Genomic DNA, 18,571 nt, shown 5'->3' with positions numbered 1-18,571 from the left:
CAATTTATGACGTGAGTAAAAATGTTCTATAGCTAGGCTACAAAAAAATAATTTAAGTCCGTTCTTCTTCAACTTCAAACTTTGTTCACTCAGTAAATAATTATTGGACTCTGAAAATGGATTGGGAAACTCTGAAAGCAGTGAAAACCTTTTCACGTACAAGCCATCCTGACTTTAATTCTGACTTAACACGGAAACAAATTGAAACGGAATTGGAGGTCTTGAAGCTCAAAGAGCAGGTTAAAAAACTTGGAGGTAACGCTCTTGTCATGATTTATTGTGCCCATAATTCTGTTTAGACTCATTTTCATATTATTTTCATACTATAAGGTGCTGTCCAAAAGGATTCAAAGTCTCCAAAGTGGAGTGAAATATCTCTTTTAGAAGAGGAAAATGAAGATTTGAGAAATTCTCTTGAGGATGCAAGCGTTAAATATCCTTGCTGCCTCACCTTTATATATAGTTACCTTGGCAACTACCTGTTTAGGAGCTAGTTGCCATTTTTATGACTTGTTTCAAAAAACTAAATTGCCCTCGGTTGTACGGAACCGAGGTTGTAAATAAACCATCAAACTTATTTTTCATCAAAGACAATTCAAATTTGATTAATTTTCTAGTAGATACAGGAGCGCAAGTGTCTGTTATCCCATTTAAAAATGTAAAAGTCTTGTTCGAGAAAAACTGTCCCTTATTATTAAATATGGAGGAGCCCTGGTTGATGTTATTGGTACAACAACTTTAACTCTCAATCTAGAAAATCGAGGAGGTTTCCAATGGAAATTTATTGTGGTACATAGTGGTCGTCTAATCTTAGGTGCATATTTTGTATATAATTTCCGAATTAGAATTGATATCTTCATAAGAAGATATTCCGAGATGAACCGTGCTTCATTACAGTACTATCAAAGACTCAAGAAATCAAATCGAAATATAATGATGTCTTTGATAACAAAAGTTTGAGGAGGATTTCCATGAAACTCTTGAACCATGTTTCTTCCAAAGTCGACTTTTTTTCGTCTCTTATTCTAAGAAAATATTTCATTGTTAAGAATCTTTCAGTTTCTTTGATGTATATAAGGTAGAAATCCCTTGGAAAAAAGTAGAAGTCAATCTTAGACTCTTAATGAATATGCATCATTTTTTCTCGATACTTTTGTCTGCAATGCATATTATAATTTGCTGTTATCTGCATAAATAGATTTTGTGAATTGTTGAGTGCTAAGTGATTATGTGATAACAAATTATAGGTGACTCTTAATTTATATAGACTTCTACTGGAAAACCTTAACACAATTGCAATTTCGACACTTCTTTAGTCTTAATCATCTTCTAAAAAACTTAATTGCTTTATTGGAATATTACCCCCATGAAGATTTAGGATCTCCACACTAATAAAGATTATTAATAAATGTTTCCCATAACAGTTTTTAAATTTAATTATTAGTTATTTTAAAAATACTCATTAATGGCTTAGATATAAAACGTTCAAAATTGAAAGTAACTATTTATATTTTATCCTGCTTTTGTTTGATTTATACCTATAAATAAATATTATGAAAATGTATTAGTATTTTAAGATCTGAATAAAACACTTTTTTTTGCAGTAAATCCTTTACTACACGAAACAAAATGAAAATCAAAGATTTAGAATATAACTTAGTAATTTTTCTGGAGCTTGCACCTATAGAAGTCGACCTTATTACCCGAGTGGTTGCTACTTTGACATTTTTGCTAGATATATTTAAATCTAACTTGAGCAATATAATTAGCAAAATCATGTTGTTTTTACACATCAGCTCAAGAGGGAGATAGAAATCTCCCGTTTCTAATAAATTGACGGATTTGTCGAGGTGAATAAAATTTGTCGAGTTTTGGTCGCTGAGAATATCATATTGTAAAGCTGACTAACATGTAGCGTAGTTAAATATAATGAATCTGAAGCACTTTTAAAACCACCCCTATTAACACTATCTTGAAAAGTTTCGATGAGATCTGGATCTTCGCCATAAAATTCAACATCATGAGTTATTGATTTCTCAAAAATGAAAAAGCTCGTACATTTGCAAACTTTAATTTTGAAAAACTTAATGATGGAAGAGGCTATGTATCCGGATATATAAAACAATAGATTAGCTTGAGATTCTTCCATAGTAAAATTCGAATTAGAAAAACTGAAAATAAATATATTTATTCGGAACAATTGGATCAGTGTATACAAATTATATGATGTTTTTATTTTCTCATTTATGTTTATTACTTGATTTTCATTTAGTATTCTTAAGTTTCCAGTATAAATTCATTTCTTTATTTATTAAAAATATATACGTAATATTAAAATTCTCTTAATTATAATAAATGTATCGAAAAATGTTCATGAATGTCTCCCTTCAATGCTACGATATAACCAAATAATACTATTTATACTTCTTTTTTTTTTTTTCTATACCTACTAAGGTATAGTATGAAAATAATATGCAAGTTCCCCTTTATATAGTCCCAGAGTATAAATGTGTGTCCTTGTTTATTGTTGATCGTTTTAACTATGAGGAAAGGTATATATTATTTGACGGATTAATTAAACGTTCTTACATTCAATAGTATCATATGACTCGCTCTCGCCTTTGTAGTGTATTGAGACACTGCAAAGGTTCTTCTTCCCCTCCACGTATTCTTATTATTATTTAATATGTGTATATGTAAAGTACTGTTTTAGCTTCTATCTTAATAGTATAAATAGCTGCAACTCTCATGTATTTACCAGATTGGTGTCGAGTAACAATGATGTCTATAATATACTTGTTTATATATAACTCCTTCTATCCTTATTCCTCTACGCATTCTTCTTGTTTCTTTCGGTCGTCCTGGATTCCTGGTAATGAATAATTTGTGTCTTTCAACCTCGTCAAGACACAACAGCCTTCCCCTCGTGTTTTTTTTTTTTTTTCGTTACAAAAATATCAACTTTAATTATGCATCACAGATCATGAGTGGCGTGAGTGCTTTACATTGGTTGGAAATGTGTGAGACATAAAGCCCTATTAATTTTCAAATTGGGCGCATAAAGTGGATGCGAGAAAATATTTTATATAATGGGTGAACTTTGTAGAATTGAAAACCCCCAATGTTGCAGATAAGATTTTAAAACTAGAGGCAGAGGGAAAATTGAAGTTAGAAAAATATGCAGAGATGGACATATCCTTCTCGTACTTAATAAGAGCTGCCTTAATTAATTTACATACTTTTCCCTAGATGCAAATTGAGATAAACTGCCTCTGACTAGCTTTTTCCTTTCCATTTTTCATACCTGCTTTGTGCTTACATATATAATTAATCAATAGTTTGATCCTTAAACTCAATTCTCTATATTTAAAGAACTATTTATTTATTAAAGAAATGAGAAAATGGAAAAAAAGTAGACCGTAACTTTTTATTGAATAAAATTAACTTAAAATACCAATTATGGGCTACAAAGAATAGTTGAGTGTTTTCATATGACGTCAGTTCTGTTGATTTAGGACATTTTGAGGGCCAAAACAACCAAGTTTTATAGCAATGAAAATCATTTTTTCCTTCATAACAGGGAAAATAGTGAACTTTAACGTATGTTCACATAATTGCATCATAATAATTAATAGGGCATGATTTTATCCACAAGGTGTTGTGACAGTTTGTAGCTTGTTGTTCAAAAATGGCAAGAGGATTTTTGCCAGTCCTCTCTATGTGAAAAACATCACAACCACAGAGGCAATGTTTCTTTTGATACCATTCCTAATTTAAGCTGCGAATATACTTCTCGTTGTTGCTAATTCTTGCCTGAGATATGTGCATTTCTGGTAACGGGCAACCTAGTCTTTTAATGGTTAATTTCTCATGCAGAGACAACTGCAAAAAATTATGTTCTTGAATTTGCCTTACTGTCTGTGTTTCTTGAGCCATTATCTATTTTGTGATGGGCCATTCCAATTTCAAACTGTAAATGGAACTTTGAAAAATAACAACAATTATCAAGTTATATGAAGTTTCCATTTAAATAAAAATTACAAAATAAGAGTTCTAATTGTCACTCATTACCAATAAACCAATTAGGCTTTTGCAATTTGCGTAACTGGGAGAAATTATCGGAACGAAAGGTTCCTTCCTTAACAACAGCAAGGCAGACACTGTGTTAATCACAGTGCTCTTTCTTCTCCTATCCTCGCAACTTGGCAATCCCATTTCAATGACCTTACCACCATACATGTAAAATCGGAACTGTTGAGTACGCATTTTCAAATATTGATAGCTTTATTTGTTTATAGAAATGAGAGGATGTGCAATAATATTAAGTTTTAGGACTATTGATAATCATACCTACCTTATTCATGTATAACAATATATATTCACGAAACTGTATATATAAGACATTAGTAGGGGGTACTGCAGTTCCAGAGTGCTATTGATTAAAGAGACAATAACTAACTTAATAATAACTTAGTCTCTTTACAATTGATAAGCCGCCACTTTATAGTATTAGTAATACTATAAAATTGTTGTAGCTTAATTATAGCGGGAAATACTATGTTTTCAATTGTTTTCTATCTACTATCGCGACGTCAAAGATTTTCCTAGGTATTGCACAGTACAGTACCATCACTATATATATATATATCACTGTATATTATCTCTAAGTCTATGCATATAGTCCAAAGTGACTATATATAGTCACTTTGTCATAGTCATTGAAGGAGACGCCATCTTAAGGGTTCATAGTTTATATTTTTCCTTGACAAACTAAACAAATTTTCAATCAATCATGATTAAACTTCATCAAATGGCTTAATGAATAATCAAAGACTACATTGAATACTACTTGATGCAAATGATAAACACTGATATTTGAATTGAATCAAAGTAATGTGTACTAAAAATTGCTAGATTTGTACAAAAAAAATTCTTTCATCGATTAGGCACAAGAAAATTAGGATAGTTAGAGAAAAATATTTAGTTTTTTTAGTGTTAATTTGAGAAAATTCATGGAAATAAGATTGTATAACAATGTTTATAATAATATATTTTCAATATAGATATTAGGGTCATATTTTACTTATAAACCAGGCAATATAAGGACAAAAGTTTTATAGAGAATGAATTCTTTTATTTGACATCCAATAGTTCACTATTTTCCTTAATATTAATGAAAAAAAGAGTTTTCATTGTTATAAAACTTGGTTATTTAGGCCCTCAAAACTGGACGACATTAAAAATGTTGACGTCACATGAAAACGTTCATTTGGATTTCAAAATGGGACCAACTAATAAAAAGATTTAAACCTTGCAATCTATCAAAAAACATTCGTCTACTCCTTAGTTTTATTAAATATTATATACCTGACCCTAAATGTACAACAAATATGGTATTACATCATTATACAACTTTATTACCAAAGTGTGGACAATTAATTAACCGTAATCATGGAAAAAATAAGCTATTTTTCTCTAATTATTCCACTATTCTCGTCCTAATCGATCAATAAAAATATTCATTATAACATTTTAGTCATTTTATTGGGATTTTCAGTACATAATACTTTGATTAAATTCAAGCATCCGTCATCATTAGCATAAAGTAGTATTCAATGCAGGTGTAAAGTCTTTCTTTTAATAATAAATCAATTTGACTGAGTTTAATCAAGAGTTAATGGAAAATTGTCCATTTTCTAGTAGTAAAAAAAATTAATTCAATTATTATGTAATTTATAGAACGTTTTCACGTGACGTCAACATTGTTGATGTTGGGCACATAAACATCCAAGTTTTATAACAATGAAAAACTTTTTTTTATTAATATTAACTTAGGGCAAATAGTAAACTATTGGGTGTCAAAATAAATAAAATGACTTAAAAAACTTACCCCTCTAATGCATTTATTATAAATTTGATACTAAAAAAAGATGTTAAAAATATTATATTACATCGTTATAACATCTATTTCTATATTGTAGATACAAATTAACTATTACAATGGAAAGATTGAGATATTATTTTTAATTATTCTACTTTTCTTGTGCCTAATCGTTAAAAAAAGAAGTATCATTCTAGCCATGTTTAGGAATTCTTAGATCACAATAGTTTGATTTTATTCAAATATCAGTGATGATCATTGGTACAAAAATAGTATTACATACAGATGTTAAGACTTTTTTTAATTCATAAAACCATTTGATGAAGTTTAATCAAAATTTATAGGAAAACGGTGGGTTTTTTTGTAGTAAAAATATCAGCTTTGATCCCAAAAAGTCTCCTTTAAATATGATGCAATTTATGACGTCAGTAAAAATGTTCTATAGCTAGGCTACAAAAAAATAATTAAAGTCCGTTCTTCTTTTCTTTTCCCTCGAAAAATATATATATATGTGTCATCAAATTCAAACGATTCAAATATGAAATAACTATTTGAATTATATGAATGATAGAAACTGGAAACTCCAATTTTAATTTTTCAAACTTTGTTCACTCAGTAAATAATTATTGGACTCTCAAAATGGATTGGGAAACTCCGAAAGCAGTGAAAGCCTTTTCACGTACAAGCCATCCTGACTTTAATTCTGACTTAACGCGGAAACAAATCGAAACGGAATTGGAGGTCTTGAAGCTCAAAGAGCAGGTTGAAAAACTTGGAGGTAACGCTCTTGTCATGATTTATTGTACCCATAATTCTGTTTAGACTCATTTTCATATTATTTTCATACTATAAGGTGCTGTCCAAAAGGATTCAAAGTCTCCAAAGTGGAGTCAAATATCTCTTTTAGAAGAGGAAAATGAAGATTTGAGAAATTGTCTTGAGGATGCAGAGTCCAAACTTGTGGAGCTCCAAAAGGAGATGCATCACTTAAAAGTGAGCTACGAGACGGACTCCCTAGCAAAAAAAGCAAAAATAAAGGACTTCAACGAGATGATTGAGTCTCTTAAAGCTGATAAATCCAAAATGCAATCCAATTATGATAAATGCGCCAAGACTCTCTCTGTAAGTTTATTGTTTTCTCTCGACGTTGCAAAGCGTTTTAATAAATATATTGTATCCTTGATCATAGGGTTTGAAATCATATCTGAAGGACGTTCCCTCTATCGATGAATTCAATGAAGTTAAGGCCACACTAACGACCCAAGAAGCACGTTGTCGAAACCTATTAGCTGACTTAGACACGAAAAACCTCTATTTGGAACAGTTTGAAAATAAGTTGAAAGAGTCAAACAGTCATGTAGCTCAAATTCAATCAGAAAAACAAGAAGCATTGCTAAGGTTGGATGTGGCTGAAGATAAATTGAAATCGCATATGAAAAGATTAGAAACATCGAAGAGAATTAACCCTGAAGAAATAGAGGTCCTTGTGGAAAGAGTTGAATCCCTTGAAATTGAAAATACAAGGCTCAAAAAATATATTCAGTGCTTAAAATCGAGAAACAAGAAAGAACAAGATCAAAAGGAAGCTCAATATAAACAGAGTCAAAATAAGATTGGGACACTAAGTGATGAACTCACTGCCGTGAATGAGCAATCTATTAAATACAGAGAAAATATTGATTTATTACGAAACAGTCTTCAAAATATTGAAACAAAGTATACTTCAGCGTCGAAACGGATTAAGATTTTGGAGAATGAACTCTCCAATTCTCATAGTTCCTCAGACAGAGCTGAGGAAATGAATGATACAGTGCAGAAACTAGTGAAAGAATTTGGGGTTTGTTTGAATGAAATGAACTCGTTGAGTATACTGTCGAAACAAGTGGTATCCGGAGAAGATCCTAATTTGTCGTTACTCCTTGGAGTAGAACGTCTTTCAGCTACGTTTCTGCCTTTATCTGAAGTAAAAGACTCCGAAGATAAACTTTATACCCTTAAGAGTCAATTAGTGGAACTTAAGAAGATAAAAAAAGAAATATCTGAAATGAGGCAAATTCTAGCTGACAAATATGCTGAGAATTTGGGTAACAATATGACGAGTTGTATTACACAGTAGTAAGGTCTATCTATATTTGAAAACTTATTTCAATGTCTAGTCGCCATCTTCGAATCTCACTCTCTTAAAATATTTAGTTGTCACTTTATTATATAATACATATATATATATATCATAAACTTAAATCCAACTAGGGAATCATGCACTTTTTTTATAGACATAATAAAAAAATAATAAATAAATCGACGTTATATATTTTTTAATAGATATTTTTTTCCAAGTGATGAACTCTAAATTATACCTCGTTATTGTAAGCTTAACTATTATCTACCTAATGAAGGACACTAAGGAAATGACGTAGATAGTATTTATACCACATAGTGGTACTGTAATGCACGTAATTGAAAAAGAATTTGAGAGATAGAGAGGGAATAAAGCTTGATTTTTTGTCTTGTTTGGGAACAAGTTTTATTTTTTAGAAGTAGAGTCAATTATGTTTCCATACATTTTGAGTTTCATTCCTTCCTTGGCTTCGATATATTTTCTCATCCCTTCAGGAGAAACAGATGTAGATCCTAAATCTATTCTAGATAGATTTTTACATTTGACAAGGGTTATGAGACCGTTATCACCGATACCCTTACAACTTTCAAGATTGAGATTAGTCAGAGTGTCTGCAGTTTTGGTCTCAGGAGCACTTAGCTGTATTAATCCCGCATCACTTATCTTCCAACATGAAGAAATGTCCAAGTGAGTGAGATGAGCTAAAAACTGACCAATATAACGAAGCGATACATCTGAGATCTCAGTGCCTTTCAAGTAGAGTTTTCGCAGAAACTTTAATCGGGACTTTTTATCGAGCAAACCTGGAAAACAAAAGAGATGGTCAGTCTTAGTATAAAAGAAAAATGTTAAAAGTGAGTTCCAACCTGGTCTAGAATCATTAGGAGATGAGAGCAGCTTATACAAAGATGAGTCACTAAAGTTGGTAACATAACTTAGATTCAGATCCTGAATCATGGGTGCACTGACTGTATTGAGAGCTGCAACGCAACTAGGATAATCCATCCCAACCAATGAAAGAGATCTTGTTTGAGGTATTCTAGGAATGAGCCAAGCTAATTGTTGCTTATTCGAAGTGCACCAATCCAAATTGAGACGAACAGGTTGTCGGGAAGTGATGAGTGACAAAATACGCGAGTTTATTTTTTTACGAGTAATAGCTACTTTGTTCCAAAGACTAGGATCCTGAGCAATCTTGTGCCAAGCTCTACACACTTGAGAACACACACTTAAATCTGTTAATGTCAATTGCTGGAAAATAGGCAAAATGATTGAGGATTCAGCTAATAAATCGACGTCTTTATATGCTTTCCGCAGTTCATAAATTGTTTCAGGAGAGGACACTTCTTTTGGAGGAGGACGAAAGACATAAGATGGTTTTTTGGCAGGGTGTGTAGAGGCTGAAAGGATTTGTTCAGCCAATTGGAGTCGCATTGTTCCTTTACTTTGATCAGATTTTCCCTTGACAGAAAAAAGTTGGTAACCAGTGAAGTTTGCATCACATCCAACGGAAACTGGTTTTCTCAAAACATTGGAATTTTCAGCCTTTGGTGATTTAGTTGGTGGTTCATCATTCATCTCCTGCTCCTCCTTTTTTATTCCTAATTTAATGCATTTGGGGCATTCCCATGAGTTTGGAAGATCCATTCTTACGAAACCTTGTACACCATAATCTGTCATACAAGTTGCATGAGTGAGTTCGTTGCATAAGCAACATTCCATAAGTGCAGAATTACCAGGAGGCCGACTAAAAGGAATTAAGATATATTATAACCACTTTTGGAATTTTTGTTACAAAATTAGTCTTACTCAATATGCCGCATGTCCGTTTCCGCAAACCATCCATCAAGTCCACATATTTGACAAGTTGAACATGAAGGAAGTAGAGGCTGAAGACATTGGCGTAAGAAGCAAATCCTTTTAAACTTTTTCTCAACACAATTGATGCACTTTAAACAATCGGGACTTATACAGGCCTGACAAATTTTACAAGGGACCCGCTCTGTCTTAGTGTTAAACTTTGTAGCGGAAGTAGTTGAGTTTAGATTCTTTTTATTAGCTTTGGTTTTAGAATATTTTTTGGGAGAGTAGTGGGGCGAACTTTTTGGCCAATGCAATAAGGACTTTCCAGTAACTGCCTTCTCGAGATCGTCATTTTTATGCTGTTCTACAATTAATTTAATGTCTTTAATCAATGATATTGGATCATTAAGTAGAGCAGGAACGTTCTTTTTATTGACAGCAAGGGCATGAATAAACATTATAATTGTTTTAAGACCAAAGAGTTCTTGAGGTGTAATATGAGGATGCGTTTCCAAGCGAGATTTGAGGTATTTTTTGTGCTCCTCATCAGTTCCAAAAAGCTCATCTCGTGCACGCTCATCCCAATTTAAGTGCGTTCTACCAAGTAGGGCATATGCATACTTGTCCAGAGTGTACCTGAAATCCAAAGATTTGTTTATGAGTCATTGAATATAGATACACTATATATCCTACCATTGCAATTCAGTAAAAAAAGGAAAACGAAACTTTTGAGGTACTTTTGTAACTTCTTCAATTTGAGCTACACGAATTTGTTTATCTATCGAGAAAGAATGTAAAAAATTCCCTCCAAATACAAGAGAATCCTCAGGAGTATGGACAGCATGAATCCAAGCAGAAGGGATAAAAAATGTATTCCCGGTTGTCAGTGTCACCATTCCACATTTTTCAACAAGATCTCCAAAAAATATATCGCCCTGCTTTCCAGACAGGGTCCACTGCTCATACGTTTTCAGATTGATTTCCGTTGGAGGGATGAGCCAAAATGTCTTTTTACCTTTTACAATATGATACCAAACTGAGGTCCCTCCAAAATCAATATGAAAATCCGTATAAGATCCTTCAATTGACATGAGACAGTATTTTTGTACTTTAGGGTACTTCATATGATTCAAGTCATTGGTTCCCTGAAAAGTAAATGTTATTCACACATGTTTTTGCTCCGATGATACAATACAAAGGATAAATAATGCTTTAATTACATCTTTCTGCTCTTCTTTGAGATGACGAGGCCAAATATTCTCCGTCCAATCAATGTCCCGGACTACTTTGGGAGGAATAACATAGTTTTCTAACCTTGTCTTTGAGAATTCCAGGGATATAACGTTTAGGATACGATCCCGACTGCTGCCCTTATAATATTCTTCCCACTCTTTCATCGACATTTCCGTGTTGGTCTGTGTTGTACAGTCCATGACGTCCAATAACCTTTTGGATCCCACGAGATTTTTCACATCCGTCACACTAAATGAAGAGTCTGGAGCCTTCATCCCCAAACCCGTTTTCTCCTTGATGAGGATAGGGGTGTTAAAGCCGTTTCTGGAATGAATGGAAACACTTGCTGAATGAGTACTCATGTCACTCACTCGGAGAACTTGGGGGCTTTACCTTTGGAAATGCTCCAGATTCACTTGATCTCCTTCCAGTTCCTTAACGAAGTAAGGATAATAACGAGGTAAATTTGCAAGCTTTTCCTGGACGTTGAAAAACTGAATGGGCTCAGAATCTGAGTCGGAGTCCATTCCGTCAATATATTGACGTCTTTGTCTCGCTGAAGAACGCTTTTTCGAACTCATCCCGGTCTATTTACTCTCCTCAACAACGAAAAAGACGCGACACAAACATTAATAATAACAAATATATTTATATATAAATAATATAATCTATTAGTACAGTGTCGATTTATAAGAAAGCAGAAATCTCAACTTAATGCCCTAACCGAGTAATCTATATCTTACTCCCTTATTTTTCCTCTCTATGGATTGTATTGCTACGCTTTCATATTGACGTCATAACATCTGATTATATATATATACTTTTTTTTTTTCGTTTGACGCTATAAATCCAATTTAGCCAATAATCATTGATATGATATAGCTAGAAAAATATATAAAAATAAATATATACAAGGATGGCCAACCATCTCTTATTCACGGTCAGACATGTGTGGCCCATCACCACACAAGCAAGCTAGAATGATTTTTCTCAAAATTAAGTTTTTTATTATTCGACGAATAATCGTCAATTTATATCTGCAATTTACAATTATCAATCCTTTGGATGTGTCGTAAATGGCACTTTTTATCATTTCATTTTTAACCAAAATTTATCATTACAATTAAAGAATAACAAATTTTCAAAAATTGTATTTGAATGGGTTATGTCAGAGACAACATACAATTTAATCTTTAATCAAATAAACGTTCTAAAAAATATATAAAAATCAATGGTAAACTTATCCCACAAATTTGAATACAAAAGCCTATAATGGACTCAAATGAGCCTATGAAATATTGGGTGGTATGTATCTAAGAAGTAAAAAAATGAATTGGGATTTTCTCATTTTCTTCATTTTGGACTCAAAATTGTTTTTATATTAACGCAATGCAGATTCAAAATAATAATTTTTAACAATCAAAATCAATTAATTTCTCAATATTAACACCGCTCCTCCCATTGGCGTGAGACTCACGTAATTCTACCGAATCTCACGCTCTCATCCCTTGTATTTCTAAGACATTTCATTTACATAGCTAATATTAGTACTCTCCACTTGAATCAAACAAACCAATACAGTTTAGTTCTTGATGATACTCATTTATGACTGTAAAAATTATTGATTTAGAGCTAGCCACCCATTCTAACCTGATATACATCTAAAAAAACCGGCATGAGCTAAATGAACACATGATATCCTTTAATGTTTTATTTTAGTTGAACTAATTATTTTTAACTGCATGCATTGTCCTTCATTTGTCAGTAGGTACTTATTTCAAAATTTGAGAATCCGGATAAATAGTGTTATACCCTTGATGATGTCGTAACACGTGGTAAGACTAAAAATCTCACGCCAAACTAATTTTAAAGCCCTCTACACATAAAGTAATACTACAGGAATGTGACTCACATCTTCATATACAAACAACGAATTAAATATTGTTGATACATTTCGAAATAAGCATTTAGATTTTTGGACCGGTTTATAATGTCTAGCTGGCGACGTCTAGGGACCAATAGCCAAAAGTCTCATTTCATAGGCGCATACCTAGTACATGTAAAAAAAAATGATAACACCTACCATTTTAATTACCAACTATTGATTGATAAGGATTGGAAAGACCGTAAAGAAAAAAAAGCTTTCAGATTACGAAAGGAAAAACGGTTGGTGATTCCGTTTTTCTTTGTTCATTCTTTGAAAGATTATCCTGATATTAACTATTAATACTCTCTCTCTCTCTCTGAATGACGAATTCCCTCCTAATTTTAATGTAATTTAAAAAAAATGCATAATAATGTAATATATGTTTAAATATAACTTTACAATATTTTCCATACACTTAATGCTAATTTAAATCTTGAAGTTTCTCCTCTCTATAGTAGTAATACATTTTTATTCTCAAAAATCGTATAATAGGTAGTTGATGTTAAAAAGGTTCTTAATTCAGTAGAACTATACGTAATATTTTCCTCGTGCTCTCCAAAATGTCCATTCTAATTGATTGATACTATAAATGATCATGTCATTTTGATTTATTGAAATTCCTTGTCTATTAATTATATTATATATGTAACAATTACTACGACCAGTGCTGGTTTTTAGGGGGGGGGGGTACTGGCCCTAGGCCTCACACTTTTACTTTAAACATAAGGGCCTAGCATTTTATCTTTATTTAAGGTCCTACTCAATGTAAAACCATTTTCATGAGAATCAATCAAAGTAAACATATTCTTCGTACCTTTTGGCCAATATGAAGAATAGTAATATAACAATATAATAATTGCTTAATAATCATTAGAGTTATAATATAGCTTAAAAAGCTAATAATTCCATCACACAAATGACGATCATGCTCAGTATTTGGGGTAAAATGTCCTAAATACTTGTTATTCGGTTCCAAAATCAAGGAGACATGTTTTATTTTTATATTTTTTCGTTATAATTTAAAAGCTAATTTTATAATATTAAATTAATCATCTCGTTTTGAATCAAAATATATGCCTATTACTGACGGAGGAGTATTTGCAGTACATTCTTCCATTCCTTTTAATTTTTTCATTCTCCTAATTAGAAGAATCAACGGCGTTATCTCGCTAACACAAAAATACCCTTCGTATTTTGTTGTCGGCTGTCGATTCCCTCTTCTCCCTTTATACGTCATGGCTATTTCATAATTATTTTTCATAAATTCACAAAGTAGTAATTTATTCTATACTTATGCTCTGTTTCCAAAAGAACAGGAATACAATTTCTTGTTGATCCCTTGTCATTTATATAATATATATATTGCCCATTTTATTATTTCTATTAAGAAATTTTGGCTATTTTATTCATAAAAATAATATAATAACTACTCATAAGTACTCTTTTAATCAAATGTTACAAAGCAATATTATAATACAGTATCGAATAAAATACTATGTAGATTTTAATAATATATAATTTATTTTAAAAATGGTAAAGAAATAATGTGGCAGTGATATTCTGCGATTATATATGATATAAATAGTGGTTGGTACCACTGACTTATTTGGCTAACTACCAGATGATTTTAGGCCTTTTTTCCTGTTTCTTTTTGGAGGAAAGGCTGCGTGATACAATAAAGATAACGACAAAAAATGTCATAGACAAAAATAAAGTTAGCTAACTTTAATTTTTTCTATTATATTTTTTTAATTAGATTTATTGATAAGTCCAATATTATTCAATAGATACGTAGATAGCAATACAGCCCCTCTATCTGACACACCTACACTATCACATTCAAAAATATATTTTTTTGAATTTTAACATGTTTCCGCATTTTTTCACATGCTTTAAGATGTGAAAAGCTCGAAAATCATTTTTTTAGGGATCTAAGTATGTCTTATACACTACCTCATCGCCCTGAAAGTTTTTCCAAAATGTTTTTTTTTTTTTGATTTTTCGTAGTTTTTGGACAAAAAGTATAGATAAAACACAACATTGAATGCCAAAAAAGACATTTAACTAAAGTTTTTTGAATAATAATTTTTATATATATTTTATTATTTAAGTATCAAGATTACCGAATGCAATGAAGGTAAAGAGAAACGTCTAGGTGCTCGGACAGCAGTACTAAAATTGTATACTCTCATCTATCACTGTTATTTTTTCTTATGTTTAGGCATTGTTTGCGGAAAATATATTACTCGTCGAAACAAGATGATTTCAAGAATAAAATTAATTAAGCATACATGTCATTACTCATTGGAGATCCTCCTTCATATGATGCCTACACAGGGATATCAAAATGTTGAGATATTTTCATGGATCCAAGCCGGATATCCGGAAGGAAAACTGTTGGAAGTGCCAGTGATTTGCAACTCAATAGGAGAATGCTAAACCAATGCACTAATAGATCCATTAGAGGAATTAAAATTTACGGATAGGAGTACTGCTCTGGCTCAAGGAATAGTTGAATTCATAAGGAAGCCGCTAAGCTTAAATAAAACCAATTAGACATAAGATATTTTATCTAGCATATAGACAGCATATACTGAAGGTAGTTATAGGCCCAGTTTGGGAAAAGTTATGTAGTTCAGTCTTTAGAAAAACCCTGGTTTAAAAACTACAAGGACAAATGGATACACTTGAATAAAGAAGATACGAAAACCTCACTATTAAAAGATTATGCCCGAAAGGAAAAACGGGAAATTGTTTAAAGAAGATCTATAAAATTTTGAAATCAGAAACATCTCTAAGAGCTCATTATCAAAAAATAGCAGAACTCACCATAATTTCACTTCTCCTCTGGGTAATCACTGGAAGAGATAAAGAGCAATTCATCAAGCACGATTGATGGCCATAAATATATACTCACAAAAGATGTTTTTATTTATCGAGGAAAGTCGATATGTTAAAGTTACAATGAAAAAGCTGGATAGGATGAACAAATTTCTAACTTTGTTTTATACGCCAACGCGGATGATTCAGCATTTGCAGCGGATACTCCTGAAAATGATTTGAAATTTTCCCAGATATTTTATTGTTCAGAAGAATTGACAATGATTTAGAAGAAATTGTCATAGAGAAGCTTCAAAACCATATGTGGTATTTGAAACAGGAGTTGGGTCCGCTCTATTTAACAATGTTTTAGATGATGATCGAAAGAGGAATATAGTCCTAAAATTATATTCGACTAAAAAATCTGACAACATTAGAAGTGGCAATCCTATGTTTTATATTATAACTGAAAAAACTAAATTATCTTATTGGTTCAGAATCCTTTTTGTAGCCATACTGAATATAGGGTCAGATTGGCTTCACGAGCATGTTTCACCATGGTCAGGAAATGAAGACTACATGAAAGCAAAACAATATATTAATCATATTTGGGTATTGGAGAGAGAGGAATAAAAATAATGACTGACTATGCCAACATAAAAACTAAAAATCCAAAGCAGAGAGAGAGTATCTCCTTCAAGCCGTAAAATATAATAGGCAATGATTTGATTGTTAGAAAAAGAATGTCTTCAATAAATAAATGGATAATAAAAATACTCACTTTTTTGTTATTTTTACGTTTTTATTTATAGATGTCTATGAAAATATATTTAAGTTATATCCTTCTTATTTTCAAATTGGTATTAGAAAAATTATTCTTAAATAAAAAATTGAGGTAAGGGTATAATCTAATGGCTAAACATAAGATAACATAACATTGATAGATGGGAGTATACAATTTTAGTACTGCGGTCCACGCACGAAGATGTACTCGTTACCTTCATTGTATTGGGAAATCTTGATACTTAGATAATAAAATATATAAAAAGTATTATTCAAAAGTGGTTCTGTTTTAGGTTAATGTTTTTTTGGCATTCAGTGGTCTGTTTTATCTATACTTTTTGTCTCTCACATCTTAAAGCATGGGGAAAATGAGGAAACATATCAAAATACAAAAAAGTATATTTTAGAATAAGTCTGCTGTCACATGCTTCTGAATATGAAAACAAATATTTGATTTTGTCATTCGACCTTCTTTTTCTTCTGGTATTTTTCTCTTTTAAGAATCGTTTTTTGTGGTAAATTTTTTTCGTCGCTACTATTACTTACAATTGAAAATGCGTAATCTGGATTTGGTTTAACAATTAAAAGGATTTTTTGTAATGCATAGGAAGTTATATGCTCTACTTTTTCCCCCCTAATTTTCCTAATAACTGTTGCTTTCTTGTCTAGGACACCAATAAACATTTTTCATTCATTTCTTTTGATCATACAGGAAGTTTTGTTCCATAAAAAGAAATTTTCTAAGTTACATGATGATGATTTTTTTTGCATTTACAAAATGAAATATCTAATAAATAATGTGAGCCATCCATAAATGAATCAATATTTTATTGGTAACCTAGTAACTTCTTACTAAAATATTTCATCAAATTTCTATACTTTTCATGGTATATTTGATTTGCCCCTTTTTGCACAGACAGTAGGGATTTTGGTAGATATCCATGACTTTAATAGCTAAAATTTTACTTATTTCTTTCACAGTAGGTTCTTTTTTAGTTAAGGATTTAGATTCCACCTCATTCCATAAAATGCACTTGATCATATCTTCATATCTTGGGAGTTGAGATTCGCTAAAGTGATAAACACTTTCAAAAAGAAGAAAATTATATTTTGCACGAGCTGTTGAAGCCACTCTATGCTAATACAAATCTTAAAATAAATTATCACTTGATAGTTTTTGAATAGTAACTGATTTTTAAAATGCATAATTATAGTGTTGTACAACTGACGTATTCAGAAGATATAATGTATCCTCTTGTAAATTAATTATGTTTATCATTTTCAATGTTAAAATCATAATTTCTTGTTAACAAAAATACAACCTGTTTTTATAAGTTTATTATAAAGATTTGTTGAATATGCGATGGAATTAAAATTTTCCAGAGAGGGGATTATATAAGGGGGGCTTATTCTATACCCAAAACAGAAAAATTGTTTTTTGGAGCTCAAGATAGGGGTTGAGTTATAAATCAAAGAGTGACTGGCGTCTCAAAAAAATAAATATACGAATAAGGACGTTTTCTAAATTTATTTAAAATCAAAAAAAGTTATAGACAAAAAAAGAAATTGGTGAAAATTGCACTTTTTTTTTCAGGTGAAAAATAAATGGATTTATAATAAATATTGGATTCGTATACAAAGTAAAGTTTGCAGGAGTTTATCTAGAGATTCGTTTGGATATAAATTTGACAAACTAAAATTGATGTTTAACTGAAAGATCTGTTATTTTCTGAATATTTTATCAAATTTTTCTTATATTTGCATTAAATGTCAATTTTTAAGAATAAATGCCACATTTTAGACATATTTGCAGAAATGAACCAGTTATTGAGGGCTATTTTTTCGACGACATTATTCCTATTACTCCATTGATTATGCAAGTACGAAAAAACAATCTTGGTAGGTCTTGGTGTTCCTCTGAAACTGTATGTTTAATATCAGAATGAAGCTACAAATATTTAAAATGTTTGTGTTTCGACTACATATTATTTTATTTCTATCTTAT

At 31.3% G+C, this 18,571-nt stretch overlaps 2 protein-coding genes across 2 annotated transcripts; one reads left to right on the top strand and one right to left on the bottom strand.

Moving 5' to 3' along the window:
• Positions 1 to 6,322: 6,322 nt before the first annotated feature.
• LOC121122555 (uncharacterized) lies at positions 6,323 to 8,192 on the top strand. Its single transcript, XM_040717577.2, has 3 exons — positions 6,323 to 6,659; positions 6,735 to 7,003; positions 7,071 to 8,192. Exons 1-3 carry the CDS (start codon positions 6,446 to 6,448, stop codon positions 7,995 to 7,997), a joined length of 1,410 nt encoding a protein of 469 aa, XP_040573511.1. The 5' UTR covers positions 6,323 to 6,445; the 3' UTR covers positions 7,998 to 8,192.
• On the bottom strand, positions 8,176 to 13,725 carry Kdm2 (Lysine demethylase 2). Its single transcript, XM_040717576.2, has 6 exons — positions 11,430 to 13,725; positions 11,024 to 11,360; positions 10,497 to 10,948; positions 9,810 to 10,439; positions 8,867 to 9,747; positions 8,176 to 8,803 (listed from the first exon to the last, which is right to left on the bottom strand). Exons 1-6 carry the CDS (start codon positions 11,615 to 11,617, stop codon positions 8,406 to 8,408), a joined length of 2,886 nt encoding a protein of 961 aa, XP_040573510.1. The 5' UTR covers positions 11,618 to 13,725; the 3' UTR covers positions 8,176 to 8,405.
• Positions 13,726 to 18,571: the final 4,846 nt, after the last annotated feature.

Source organism: Lepeophtheirus salmonis, chromosome 8, assembly GCF_016086655.4.
Source record: "Lepeophtheirus salmonis chromosome 8, UVic_Lsal_1.4, whole genome shotgun sequence".
Lineage (NCBI taxonomy): Eukaryota > Metazoa > Arthropoda > Copepoda > Siphonostomatoida > Caligidae > Lepeophtheirus > Lepeophtheirus salmonis.
Note: the sequence above shows the minus strand (reverse complement) of the source record. Positions and strands in the feature narration are given on the sequence as shown.

Bases quoted from the DNA above. Each gene is read 5' to 3' on its own strand.
- LOC121122555 (XM_040717577.2), top strand. From the start codon at position 6,446: ATGATAGAAACTGGAAACTCCAATTTTAATTTTTCAAACTTTGTTCAC. The intron at 6,660-6,734 runs GTAACGCTCTTG...TCATACTATAAG, and splicing joins GCAGGTTGAAAAACTTGGAG to GTGCTGTCCAAAAGGATTCA. The intron at 7,004-7,070 runs GTAAGTTTATTG...CCTTGATCATAG, and splicing joins AATGCGCCAAGACTCTCTCT to GGTTTGAAATCATATCTGAA.
- Kdm2 (XM_040717576.2), bottom strand. From the start codon at position 11,617: ATGAGTTCGAAAAAGCGTTCTTCAGCGAGACAAAGACGTCAATATATT. The intron at 10,440-10,496 runs GTAGGATATATA...TTTGGATTTCAG, and splicing joins TTTTTTACTGAATTGCAATG to GTACACTCTGGACAAGTATG. The intron at 9,748-9,809 runs GTAAGACTAATT...AATTCCTTTTAG, and splicing joins ACGGACATGCGGCATATTGA to TCGGCCTCCTGGTAATTCTG.